This window comes from Vanacampus margaritifer, chromosome 17 (genome assembly GCF_051991255.1).
Source record: "Vanacampus margaritifer isolate UIUO_Vmar chromosome 17, RoL_Vmar_1.0, whole genome shotgun sequence".
NCBI lineage: Eukaryota > Metazoa > Chordata > Actinopteri > Syngnathiformes > Syngnathidae > Vanacampus > Vanacampus margaritifer.
This window is the reverse complement of record NC_135448.1, coordinates 12,563,564-12,575,499: the sequence shown is the minus strand read 5'-3', so window position 1 is coordinate 12,575,499 and position 11,936 is coordinate 12,563,564. Positions and strand designations below refer to the sequence as shown.

Sequence of the window (11,936 nt, the reverse complement as noted above, 5' to 3'; positions counted from 1 at the left end):
CAGACGACATCCAACGACACCTTAATCACCAACTCCTCAAGATTCACCTCCAATGGGCACTAAGGGTTGTAATTGTATTTGTTAGATAAATGACAGAAACGTTGGAGAAAGACCCCTTTTTTTAGTTTAAAACAAAAACAGTCAAACGGACTTAAGTAGTTTTGGCCCAATAGAAGAAATGGGTTCGAAAAAAAGACTTTTCCTTAACTATCCTAGACTTCCTCCTATCTCCTCAAGTCTAATTTCGAATTTGCAATATAAGGCATAGTTCAGCTATCTTTTGCTGAAAGTCAGCATTTGCACACCTTGAATGCGAATCCGAGCTGTTGTTCTTGCTGGTGTGGCGTCAAGGAATTTTGCGTCACACGCCAGGAAACTTGAACTTGACCACTTTCGCTTTCAAGCGTTCCGACGCGTCCGATAAACACTTTATTATTCAAAGCTCAGCTTGACAAAATGAAATGAAAAGTTGCGAAGTTTTATTACTTTTGCTTCAACACATCTTGAACGTTCATTCATTTTCATATTTCTGTCCAAAGTGAAATGCTTACGTACAGCATGTTGTGTGTTTCTTGACCTGACGTCACCCGGTCTGTGGTCACGTGATTTCCCCGAACTCGAAATCGAGCCGTTTCCTTGTTGCCTTCACCGCATTTGAGCGGCGTCTTCTGGTTTGCTTTGACGCGGGACCGAAAGGAGCAAAAGATGTGGAAGATGAACTTGTTGGGATTGTTTGTGGTGGTTGTGCAAATCCACAGCGTGACGCCTGGTAAGTGCACAAGTTGACTCTCCCAATTTTTCACGTCTTAGTTGAAGGAAGCAAAACTTGAACTGCAAACTGAAATATGCAAAAGATGTCATCTAGTGATGAAGTAAACTGTAAAGGAGATAAATAGCAAACGTGTTCGACAAGTGTATTCAAATTGTAACATGTTGACTGGCAAAATAGAAGTGGTCATAATTCATGAATTTCGTCATGAATTAACTTTAACAACCATTCGCTTAATTTAAATAAACGCAAAAAACTAAATATATTTAGTGTTGTAAATGTTTCGTAGAAAAATTAGTTTAACAATGATTTATATATATATATAATTTCAAATATGGACAGTCCAAGATTTGTGGACAGCAAACAAACAAAATGTTTTTGTTTTCGCTTTGACAGATTCGTTTTGGAATATTTCATCAACAGAATTAATCTCCTCTTGAATATACTTAACTTAAATACTGTATAATAAATGAATTTTTTTTTCCGAATAAACAAAATATATATATATATATATTGTGTTGTATAAGCAAATTAAAAAAATATATTTTTCATGGAAAAATGACTGTAAATAATAATAAAAAAAACATATGATGAATAAAAAAGCTTTCATAGAAAACTAAAAATCATACCAAAACAAAAAAATATATATAATTAATGGAAAATAGAATAAAATTAACGGTAAAGTAACACAGGCGAGAAACGAGGGAACACCGTACATACAAAATAGCAATGTCTGTGTAATAAAGGATTAATAAGCAAACTTATTAAGGAAGTGTTTGTTTGGTTTGTGTGTAAGAATGAGCTGAAATCAATCAATGTATTGAAATGAATGCAAAAGACAAATATGTGTTTTAACAACAATAAAAACAATTATTTCCTCAAAAAGATGTCAATCGTTTGGACGTCAAACAAACAAAATGTTTTTGTTTTCTCTTTCAGTGGTTCACACGCTCAAATATTTCGAAACTGCGTCCTCTCACATTCCAAACTTGCCATCGTACTTTTATGTTGGTTATGTTGACGGCGTTCCGATTGTTCGTTACGACAGCAAGAGCAGGAAAGCAAAAGCCAAACAGGACTGGATGAACAAAATCACCGACGAGGAGCCGCACTACTGGGAGGAAGTGACACAGAACAGTATTGGTAATGAGCAGGTCGACAAAGTCAACATTGAAATTGTGAGAGAGCGCTTCAACCAAACTGGAGGTTTGTTTACATTCAACTTTCTAACAACAAAAACATTTCATGTGTGAATACTTTTTGCTTTAACTATTCACACTCACACATTCTCAAGTCGGATGTGCAGAAGTAAGGTTGCTTTGTGTGTTTGTGTGTGTGTCAGGTGTTCACATGATCCAGGTGATGTCTGGCTGCGAATGGGACGACGAGACTGACGAGGTTGACGGTTGGCAACACTACAGTTACGACGGCGAAGACTTCATCTCGTTTGACTTGTCGACACTGAGATGGATCGCAGTTAAGCCGCAAGCTGTCGTCAGCAAACACAAGTTGGAACAAGAGGACGTCAGTAATCAACTCAGGAAGCATTTTTACACTGAGATTTGTCCTTCTTACTTGAAGAAGTATGTGAGCTATGGGAGGGACTTCCTGATGAGAACAGGTACCAGCACGCCCCCTGGAGGAGCACGGCTGACATGGCAACATGCACTCTCGCCTTGCCCCTCTCACACATTCTCCATTTTCCTCACCTCGCATGTTCTGTTTTTCTTCTTACTAATTTCATCATCTTGCACTCCAACTTTCCTTATTTCCACACATTCTCTCCATCTTTCCGTCACACGTTTTCTCTCGCGCTTTAAATCCACATTTTGTCCTGTCGCACATTCTGGCCATTTTTTTTTCTGCTCTCACAGTTTATATCCATCTCTCTCTCTCACTCATGCTCTCCATCTTTGGTCTTCACACACATTCTTTTCATTCATTATCCTCTCACTTTCCCTCCATCTTGTGCCCTTTTTGTCTTTTGCCATCTCTCCATTTTTCTGCACCTCATGCTCTCTAAAATGTCCCTTGTTACACATTATCTTCATTCCTCTCACACACATCTCTATGTACTTAATATATTTGCACATTCTAATCATCCTTTCTACTTTCAATGATTTCCCCTCTCACACTTTTCTCTATCTTTTGTCCTCTCACACTTTGTGGCTATATTTCTTCCTCTCACATATTCCCTGTCATCTTTCTGAGTTCACACTTGCTCTCCGTGGTTTCTCCTCTTCAACTTGTTCTCCATCTGTCATCCACTCACTTTCTTCCCATCTTCTGCCTCTTTCCTCTACGGTCCTCTCACGCAACTCTCCAAGTTACTCAAGTTCTTTCGGTCATTCTCTCACTTTCTCTCTTCTCTTCATCTTTTGCTCTTTCCTTCTTTGGTCCTCTCATACATTCACTTTAAATGTCATCCTCTCATGCTTGTTCTCCATCTTTGGTCGTCACACACATCATCTATATTTTTCTCCTCTCACACATCCACTCCATCTTCCACTTTCCCCCCACCTTTCATTCTTTCCTTCTTTGATCCTCTTACACATTTTCTCCATCCCTTGCCCGGAAGAGCTGCCGGTGGTGTCGCTGCTGCAGAAGACGCCTTCGTCGCCGATCACGTGCCACGCCAGCGGTTTCTACCCGGCGGACTCCGTCCTGTTTTGGAGGAAGGACGGCAAGGAGCTCCACGAGGACGTGGAGATGGGAGAGCTCCTCCCCAACCACGACGGAACCTTCCAGACGACGGCCCACCTGAAAGCGGAGCTGCCGGCCGACGCGGAGGGCCGCTACGAATGCGTCTTCCAGCTGGCCGGCGTCGAGGACGACATGGTCACCAAGCTGGACAGAAGAAGCATCCTGAGTAACCATGGTGACACACGCACGCACGCACGTACGCACGCACGCACGCACGCACACACACGTGATCCTTGCGTGTCATTCACACGTCTTCCTTCTCACGTCTGGTCAAGAGGAAGACGCCACTAAGGTGACGCTGGCCGTTGTTGTCCCCTTGGCGCTTCTCGCTCTGCTGGCGCCGCTGCTCGTGCTCCTCGTCAAGCGTCACAAAAGCCCACCAGGTGAGGGACGCAAATGTTGGCCTGCCTGCCGGCAACATTCGGGATCACAAGTCGCAACTTTCTTCCTCTTTTCTTCCTTGCAGCCAACTACGCTCCAGCTTGTAAGTCAAACGTCTTCGCAGTCCTGTCCAGGTCCGATGTCCACCTTTGCGAAAAAATGCTCCACATCTCTCGCTATCTTTGCGTCCCGCAGCTGCTGACGCTTCCGAGCCCGATCCCCAGCCGGCCTCAAAGTCCGTTTCCGACCCTGATGCCGAACCTGCTTCCGAGTCGGTTCCTGAGGCCCATTCCGGGACCAGTTCCTCGTGACGTCACACGGTGAGTGAGCTGACACGGACTCCGCGTGTTCTTGGACTCTGGATTCATGTCCACCATTTGCTGTGCTCGTCTTCGTGCAGGTGTCGGGACACGACAGAGACGTCTCCATCCAAGTGCTTGGATTTGAAAACAGAGAGGATTTTGATTTGTTTTGGAGGTTTATTTGAGTTCCACAGGTTGCTTTCTTCTTTCTGTCCATTTGATTTGTATGAAATCGTCCGTCACATGGTGAGAAGGATTTCTTCTTTCTTGGTATCAAGCAGTCAAATAGCAGCAATTTACTGAAAGCTGGTTTTCCTTCCTGATCATCCTTCACGGCGGTTCTCAAACTTTTGACACCAAGTAGCATCGAAAGAAATTTGAGCAACTTTAAAATACAGTCGTGTCGTTGGCCCAAGTGTCTATCAAAACGATACAGAGGTTTGATTCCTGGATTTCTTATTGTAAACTTACATTATGCAATTGGAGCATTCACACAAAAAAAAAAAAAAACTCATCCACTCAAACAGACTTTATGCATAGCTTCCTTGTAGTATGCTTATTTAATGTTTTAATATAAGTAGCATTTATTTGTCAATGATTAGTGTATTTTTCTTTTTGCGTAGCACTGGAGAGCCGCGTAGCACTGGCGCTACTAGCTACTAGCTAATTATTATAACTACTGATCGATACAGTATACAAATAGAATGCAATTGTAGATTGTTCCAGGACCGCTTTCACAGTTAATTGGTACATTTATCACAATGCGACAATGTCGTCGCTTGCAATTATTATTTGACCTTGTAAATATCGGACCAATTAAAGGACGATGAATGACAAACATGCAAAATAACGTGCACTTTTTGCCTGCGACCAGCAGAGGTGCCAAATGTTCATGACACATCACAAGATGCAAACCACTCATAAGCAAAAAAAAAAGTGGAAGGCCAGATTATGTTTGTATTTATGTATTTATTGTAAACAAGTACAGAAATGAGACAGGAACAAAGCTTGTCTGATGGGGACAAGACGAACTCGACCAAAGTGATGAAAAGGCCAATCGTATGGAACACCAAAATTGAAATACAGCTAGAATTTTTAATATCACGGAAAGACTAATAACAATTTGATTGTCAATGCTTTCTTTTATTTTAAATGAAAAGAGAACGTATCACGAGGCACGCCTGACTATTTCGCCACCCGGAGTGTTCACGGATGTTGTATTCGTTTTGGATTCCCCCAATTTGTCACTGAAAGCATTTCTCATACTGACCAGGAGATGGCGACAGTGTGGCGCCTGAAGACGATCTGGAATGTTGTTCCAGCCTAAATGCCCCAACCGCTAACTATACACGTAAAGGACATTGTTGGTAACGATCCTGAAAATTTAATTAATAAAAAAACAACAACAAAAAAAAACAACAACTTTGGTTGTGATTGACTTTGACTTTTGTGGCGGAAAAGGAGAAAAGCAACACTTTTGCAGTCCTGATGACAGGCCAGCGGGCGGCGCTAGTGTGCAAAAAGCGGAAGATAGTCGATGACGTCAGGCCTGCAGTTTATAAAGCGACAGGTGTGCCTTGATTGGATTGTTCACCATTTACGGCAAGATGGCGGCCGCACTCGTGGCCTTCTGTTAGGTTGGTGAGCGAACGCACGGGTAAATGTTTTTGGCGTTTGTTGTCTTTTCTCATGATGACATTTGACTTCTTGCAGGATTTTCACACTCGAGGGACTCGGTTTGAGCACCTCACATTACAGTTCGCTTCACTTTGCTTCATTTATCACGCAGTCCTTGCTTTTTTGTTTCGGGCCATTTTGTTTTGGTTCGATTTTCATGCTGGCCATCATTTATGTTCTGTTTTTGTTATTTTATTTATGTTGCTGTAAATTACACACCTGCTTGTTTTCCACTTGGGAATTGAACTGTAAGGGTTTTTGTTGTTGAACCAATAGTTTGTGTAATAAAGATGGCTGTCTTGGGGGGGAATTCAGCGCGACTGTCCGTGGACAGAAGTGAAGATGGATTGGATGCGGGGACATTTCTTTTGATTGTTAGCTTGCAGCTCATTAAGAGACAGGTGTGCGCGGGTCACGAATGGATTCATCAGCACGCGCGGCAAGATGGCGACCGCACGGGATGAAAAACTGGACAAAAGTAAGTCCCAACGTAGATACTACACACCAATGAACAAGCTTTTTGGCTGATGAGGCGTGTGAATTTAGTGCACATTAAAATGGATGTTTTTTTTTCCTGCTGTGTCGCCGTCTTGAAATGGGCGGAGATCACCAGCATGGAGCCGCAGGAGCTGGATGGACCCCATCGGTGAGCCTGCACTTGACTTGAACCTCAATGTTTGCCCTTGGCCATGTATTAATATTATTATTATTATTATTATTATTATTATTGTTATTATAAAATGTATATTTTGTGACAAAATGATTCAATCACTCAGCCACATCTGTACTAGGTGAGTATAGTACAACACTCTTTTGGAATAAAATATCAGATGTGAAATATAGGGTTCTTGCAGCCATCTACAGGTATCTTTGCCCAGAAGGCAAATATTATTTCACATGAATTTTGTTTTCTTTTATTTTTTTAAAGTATTTTTCTGGAGAGCTCAGTATAGTTCATTCGGTAATTTTACCGATTTGACATAGCATCATTATTATAGCTCTTTCTCTCATTTTCATTTTTTTATTATTATTATTCACATGATTTGCCTTGTTTGGCAACTGTCTTCTTCACGTCCCATCAGATTCTCTTTTCAATATAAGTCTGAAAATGGCCACTTGAGAGTCTTTTTCTTTTTATAATTATTTTTTCTGGAGAGGTCATTATTGTTCATTTGGTAATTTTACCGATTTGACATGTCATCATTGCTCTCTCTCTTTTTATTTCACATGATTTGCCTTGCTTGGCAACTGTCTTCTTCACATCCCATCAGATTGTCTTTTCAATTTAAGTGTGAAGATGGCCACCACTTGAGAATCTTCCCGCACTTTGTCTGCAACCAAACGATGAGAGATTTGGGGACATGCTTGGAATTCTCCCAAGCTTCATCTTTATCATCACTTGACTGTATCCAATTGACACTCACCATCTCCTAATTGTGTTGATGGTACCTTGCACGCGCTGGACATTGGCTGTAACAGCCACAGTGGACGATTGTCTCACCTCGCTCGGGTTTGTCTGTAAGGTGCACTTTTCTTTACAGGCCCGTGAGAAAGACATTCCACGACCTTTTGTGGTTTATCCGCGTGGGTTGCGAGTGGACCGGTCTTGTACTTTGAAGTCGGTAGGGGGCGCCTATGATGCTAGCGCGGAAGGCTTGAGCTCACATTGGGCATCTTTTTATCGTCTGGGTTGAAAGTTGAGTAAATCCCTCTGTGAAATTGCATCGCAGTTGCTCAGCTGTCATCTGGGGATTTTCTCGCATCTTTTGCTTGGGATATCAAAGCAATCAGTGACGGCATCCTCTCTTTCCAGTGTGCCTTTTTCATCGTGTCGATTATCCCTCCAGTTGTCTCTCTAGAAATGATTCTTTGCTATCTTTTTTTATGTTCCTGTCTTTGCCTATGAAGGCAAATGACCTTGACTTGTGTGACCATGACTTGGACGCCACCATTTTGCAAAGGCACCATTGATGGTTTGGAAGGAGGAAAAACAACACATTTCTTTAACATTTGCTTAATTTTTGACCACCAAGGTTGTGTTGACACATACAGGTGCTTTCATCCCATGTATAAAATTAATTTATAGGCTAAGGGTTGGTGAGGAAATAACAAAAGGGACATGACCTTATCTATCACATAATTTTCTTTTGTGTAATTTAAGTAGCGTTGGTGCATTTGAGTAGTTATTTGATGTGATTGTAAACAAAGTCAAAAATGCTAAAGTACTTATCAGCAGAGGGGCTAGAATAATTGAAACCACAGCTGTATATTCATGTATTTACCTGATTTGTATATTTTTGGAACAGTCAAAACATTTTTGAACACAGGAAGCACAGCAGCATTTTAATAGTCAATTTCATAATTGTTTCAAAAATGTACCACTTTAACCGAAACTAATTCATCAGATTTTAGTTACTAGGGAGTGTAGTGTTTGATATCCATTGCCTTATTTGTATTCATTTTTTGAAATAGAATTGTGTAAAATGTGGCACTCTTAAGTATGTTATCTGTGTAAAAAAGTGAGAATTTGTCTCCGTGATCTGTGTTGCAGGGCAGATGTGTCGATGAAGAACTAGCGACCGGCATCCGACTAATCTGGGCTTTGTTTTACGCTGCGGATGAAGAACCCCAGATGAGACATGAGACCAGGTAACACTCGATCACATGAAAAGAAACCTTCCTTTCCTATATTTGTCCTCGCTCCGTTCCCTGTGTTGACGGGTGGAAGGGCATCGCCGGCTGGCTGGCAAGCGGGCCAGTCGCTTTTTTTTTTTTGCGGCTGGCCTGTTTGCCAGTCAGTCGGCGGTGCCTATTCCACCCGTCGCCACATGGGGAATGGAGCTAGCTAAGCTAGTTAGCTAAGCTAACTAGCCTAGCTTTGCTATGCTAACTAGCCTAGCCTTGCTAAGCTAGTTAGCGTGGCCTTGCTAAGCTAGTTAGCCCAGCTAAGCTAGCCTAGTTGCGGAGAGAATGTAGTGTTTTTTGTTCCTGTGATCCTGTGTTACTACAACTACTGTAATTTGTTTCCGTCATCTCTGTTGCAGGGAAAATGGTGGAGATCAAGAAGCTACCAGCACCAGACAAATGATATTTTACGTTGCGGATGATGAGCCCCAGATGAGACACGAGACCAGGTAACACTAGTTCACACGACAAAAAAACAATCCTTCCTTCCTTACATTCGTACTAGCTCCATTCCCTGTGTTGGGGTGGAGAGGCATCACTGGCTGACTGGTAAACGGGCCAGTCGTTGCTCTTGCACTTTCCTTGCGTCTGGCTTGTTTGCCAGTCAGTCAGCGGTGCCTATTCCACCCGTGTCCACACGGGGAATGGAGCTAGGCTAGCTAGCCTGCCGCCTAGTCACGGACTAAATGGGGGATGGGAGGTTTTAACATAGTGTAGTGTTTTATTTTGTTCTTGTGATGTGTGTTGCAGTGCAGATGTGCCGATCAAGAACTAGCGACCAGCATCAAACTAATTTGGGTTTTGTTTAACGTTATGGACGATGAGCCGGCTGCCACATGAGACCAGGTAACACTACAGTTGCGGAGTAAATTGGGAATGGGTAATTAGCTACTAATGTGTAGTGTTTAATTTTGTTCCTGTGATCTGTGTTGCAGGGCAAATGGGTGGAGATGAAGAAACTACCAGCGTCAAACGAATCTTCCAATCCAGCCGGTCAAGCAGTCTACAGCTCCAAAAAACAACTAGTAAAGTGTTGAGAGCCGAGCAATAGGTGACAAGTGACGGCAGGCAGAATAAAGTAGTCCTTTGGGCACTCGCATGAAGAAAAGTGAAAAGTTGGCCTCTTGTAAGGTGAGACTCCAGTCATGTAATGGGCAGTTGCTGACTTTTTATTTTTTATTTTATTTAGTAGCTTTCCTCTATTTTTTTTTTTTTTTAAATGGGTTAGCCCAGAGCTGAGAGTTTGGCCAACTGTTTCAGCAGGGTAACAAGATGGCGTCCATGTCATGTGACCAGCAGTTGAGTAGTATTTGTCACTTATGATCATAGAGTACTACGCTGTGATTGGTCAACTGTTGGTCACATGATGTATGGAGGCCATCTTGTTACCCTGCGGAAACAGTTGGCCAAACTCTCCATCAACGGCGCTGCTTTGGCCCAGTCAGTAATTCTGCCAGTTTGTGTCTCATGTGATATATCTGTGAATGATTCCTTGAGTGAAATACAATAAAAGTAATGTATATAATTATGACTGTGTTGAGAAGATTGAATTGAAGGGCTTTTAGAGCCCAGTCTGTTGGTTAATAAGTTTGTGGTATTTGAGTCACTGCAGTGAACTCTTCAATATAACAATACTACATGTAAACACAGGCAAGGGCAAATATATTTATACCCCCAGCAAACCTTGCTATACAGGTGCTTTCATCCCATGAATAAAATTAATTTGTAGACTAAGGGTTGGTGAGGAAATAACAAAAAAGAAAAGATGTGATGGATCAGATAATGTCCTTTGAGTAATAAAAGTAGCGTTGGTGTATTTGACTAGTTATTTGATGTGATTATAAACAAAAAGTCAAACATACTAAAATACTTAGCAGAAGGTGTAGCATAATTTAAACCACAGCTGTATAATCATGTATTGACCTGATTTGTGTATTTTTGGAACAGTAAAAATATATTTTTGAACACAGGAAGCACAGCAGCATTTTAATAAAGTCAATTTCATAATTGTTTAAAAAACAAAGTACCACTTTAACAGAAACTCATTTGTTTTTATCAGATTTTAGTTACTTGTGAGTGTAGTGTAAGATATTGTACATAGCCCTTTTATTTTTTAAATAGAATTGTGTAAAATTTGGCACTCTTAAGTATGCTATCTGTGTAATAAAGGGAGATTTTGTTGTGATCTGTTTCAGGGCAGATGTGTCGATGAAGAACCAGCGACCGGCATCCAACTAATCTGGGCTTTGTCTTGCGTTGTGGATGAAGAACCCCAGATGAGACATGAGACCAGGTAAGACTAGTTCACACGACAAAAAACAATCCTTCCTTCCTTACATTCGTCCTGGCTCCATTCCCTGTGTTGGCGGGTGGCGAGGCATCGCTGGCTGGCTGGTAAACGGGCCAGTCGCCGCTCTCGCACTCTCCTTGCGTCTGGCTTTTGTCAGTCAGCGGTGCCTATTCCACACGGGGAATGGAGCTAGGCTAGCTAGCCTGCCGTCTAGTCACGGACTAAATGGGGGATGGGAGGTTTTAACCTACAAATGTGTAGTGTTTTATTTTGTTCTTGTGATGTGTGTTGCAGGGCGGATGTGCCGATCAAGAAGTAGCGACCAGCATCAAACTAATTTGGGTTTTGTTTTACGTTGTGGACGGTGAGCCGGCTGCCACATGAGACCAGGTAACACTACAGTTGCGGAGTAAATTGGGAATGGGTAATAACCTACTAATGTGTAGTGTTTAATTTTGTTCCTGTGATCTGTGTTGCAGGGCAAATGGGTGGAGATGAAGAAGCTACCAGCGTCAAACGAATCTTCCAGCTAAGCCGGTCAAGCAGTCTACAGCTCCAAAAAACAACTAGTAAAGTGTTGCGAGCCAAGCAATAGGTGACGGCAGGCAGAATCAAGTAGTCCTTTGGGCACCTGCATGGCGGTAAAATGTTGGCCTCTTGTAAGGTGAGACTCCAGTCATGCAGTGGGCAGTTGCTGAGTTTTTATTTTATTTATTTATTAGCTTTCCTCTATATATATATTTTTTAAATGGGTTAGCCCAGAGCTGAGTTTGGCCAACTCTGTTTCAGCAGGGTAACAAGATGGCGTCCGTTTCATGTGACCAACAGTTGAGTAGTACTTGTCACTTATGAGCATAGAGTGCTACGCTGTGATTGGTCAACTGTTGGTCACATGACATATGGAGGCTACCCTGCGGAAACAGTTGGCCAAACTCTCCATCAATGGCGCTGCTTTGGCCCAGTCAGTAATTCTGCCAGTTTGTGGCTCATGTGATATATCTGTGAATGATTCCTCAAGTGAAATCCAATAAAAGTAACTAATGTATATAATTAATACTGTGTTGTGAAGTTTGACTATGCAGTAATTGAAGGGCATTTAGAGCCCAGTATGTTGGTTAGTGTTTGAGTC

The 11,936-nt window shown here is 42.0% G+C and overlaps 1 protein-coding gene across 4 annotated transcripts; it reads left to right on the top strand.

The window, feature by feature from the left end:
* The first annotated feature begins 587 nt into the window (after nucleotides 1-587).
* On the top strand, nucleotides 588-11,861 carry LOC144036911 (class I histocompatibility antigen, F10 alpha chain-like). 4 transcript variants are annotated; one of them, XM_077547879.1, is made up of 17 exons: nucleotides 588-769; nucleotides 1,709-1,975; nucleotides 2,112-2,390; nucleotides 3,348-3,668; nucleotides 3,748-3,855; nucleotides 3,939-3,956; nucleotides 4,049-4,173; nucleotides 4,254-5,792; nucleotides 5,869-6,310; nucleotides 6,438-6,478; nucleotides 8,384-8,481; nucleotides 8,877-8,966; nucleotides 9,268-9,363; nucleotides 9,453-9,648; nucleotides 10,713-10,810; nucleotides 11,102-11,197; nucleotides 11,287-11,861. In XM_077547879.1, exons 1-7 carry the CDS (start codon nucleotides 706-708, stop codon nucleotides 4,162-4,164), a joined length of 1,173 nt encoding a protein of 390 aa, XP_077404005.1. In that variant the 5' UTR covers nucleotides 588-705; the 3' UTR covers nucleotides 4,165-4,173; nucleotides 4,254-5,792; nucleotides 5,869-6,310; nucleotides 6,438-6,478; nucleotides 8,384-8,481; nucleotides 8,877-8,966; nucleotides 9,268-9,363; nucleotides 9,453-9,648; nucleotides 10,713-10,810; nucleotides 11,102-11,197; nucleotides 11,287-11,861. The 4 variants fall into 4 exon arrangements, with proteins under 4 accessions (XP_077404005.1, XP_077404006.1, XP_077404008.1 ...); XM_077547880.1 differs by having other exon boundaries at nucleotides 10,718-10,810; nucleotides 11,287-11,445; XM_077547883.1 differs by having other exon boundaries at nucleotides 590-769; nucleotides 3,348-3,647; nucleotides 11,287-11,445.
* Nucleotides 11,862-11,936: the final 75 nt, after the last annotated feature.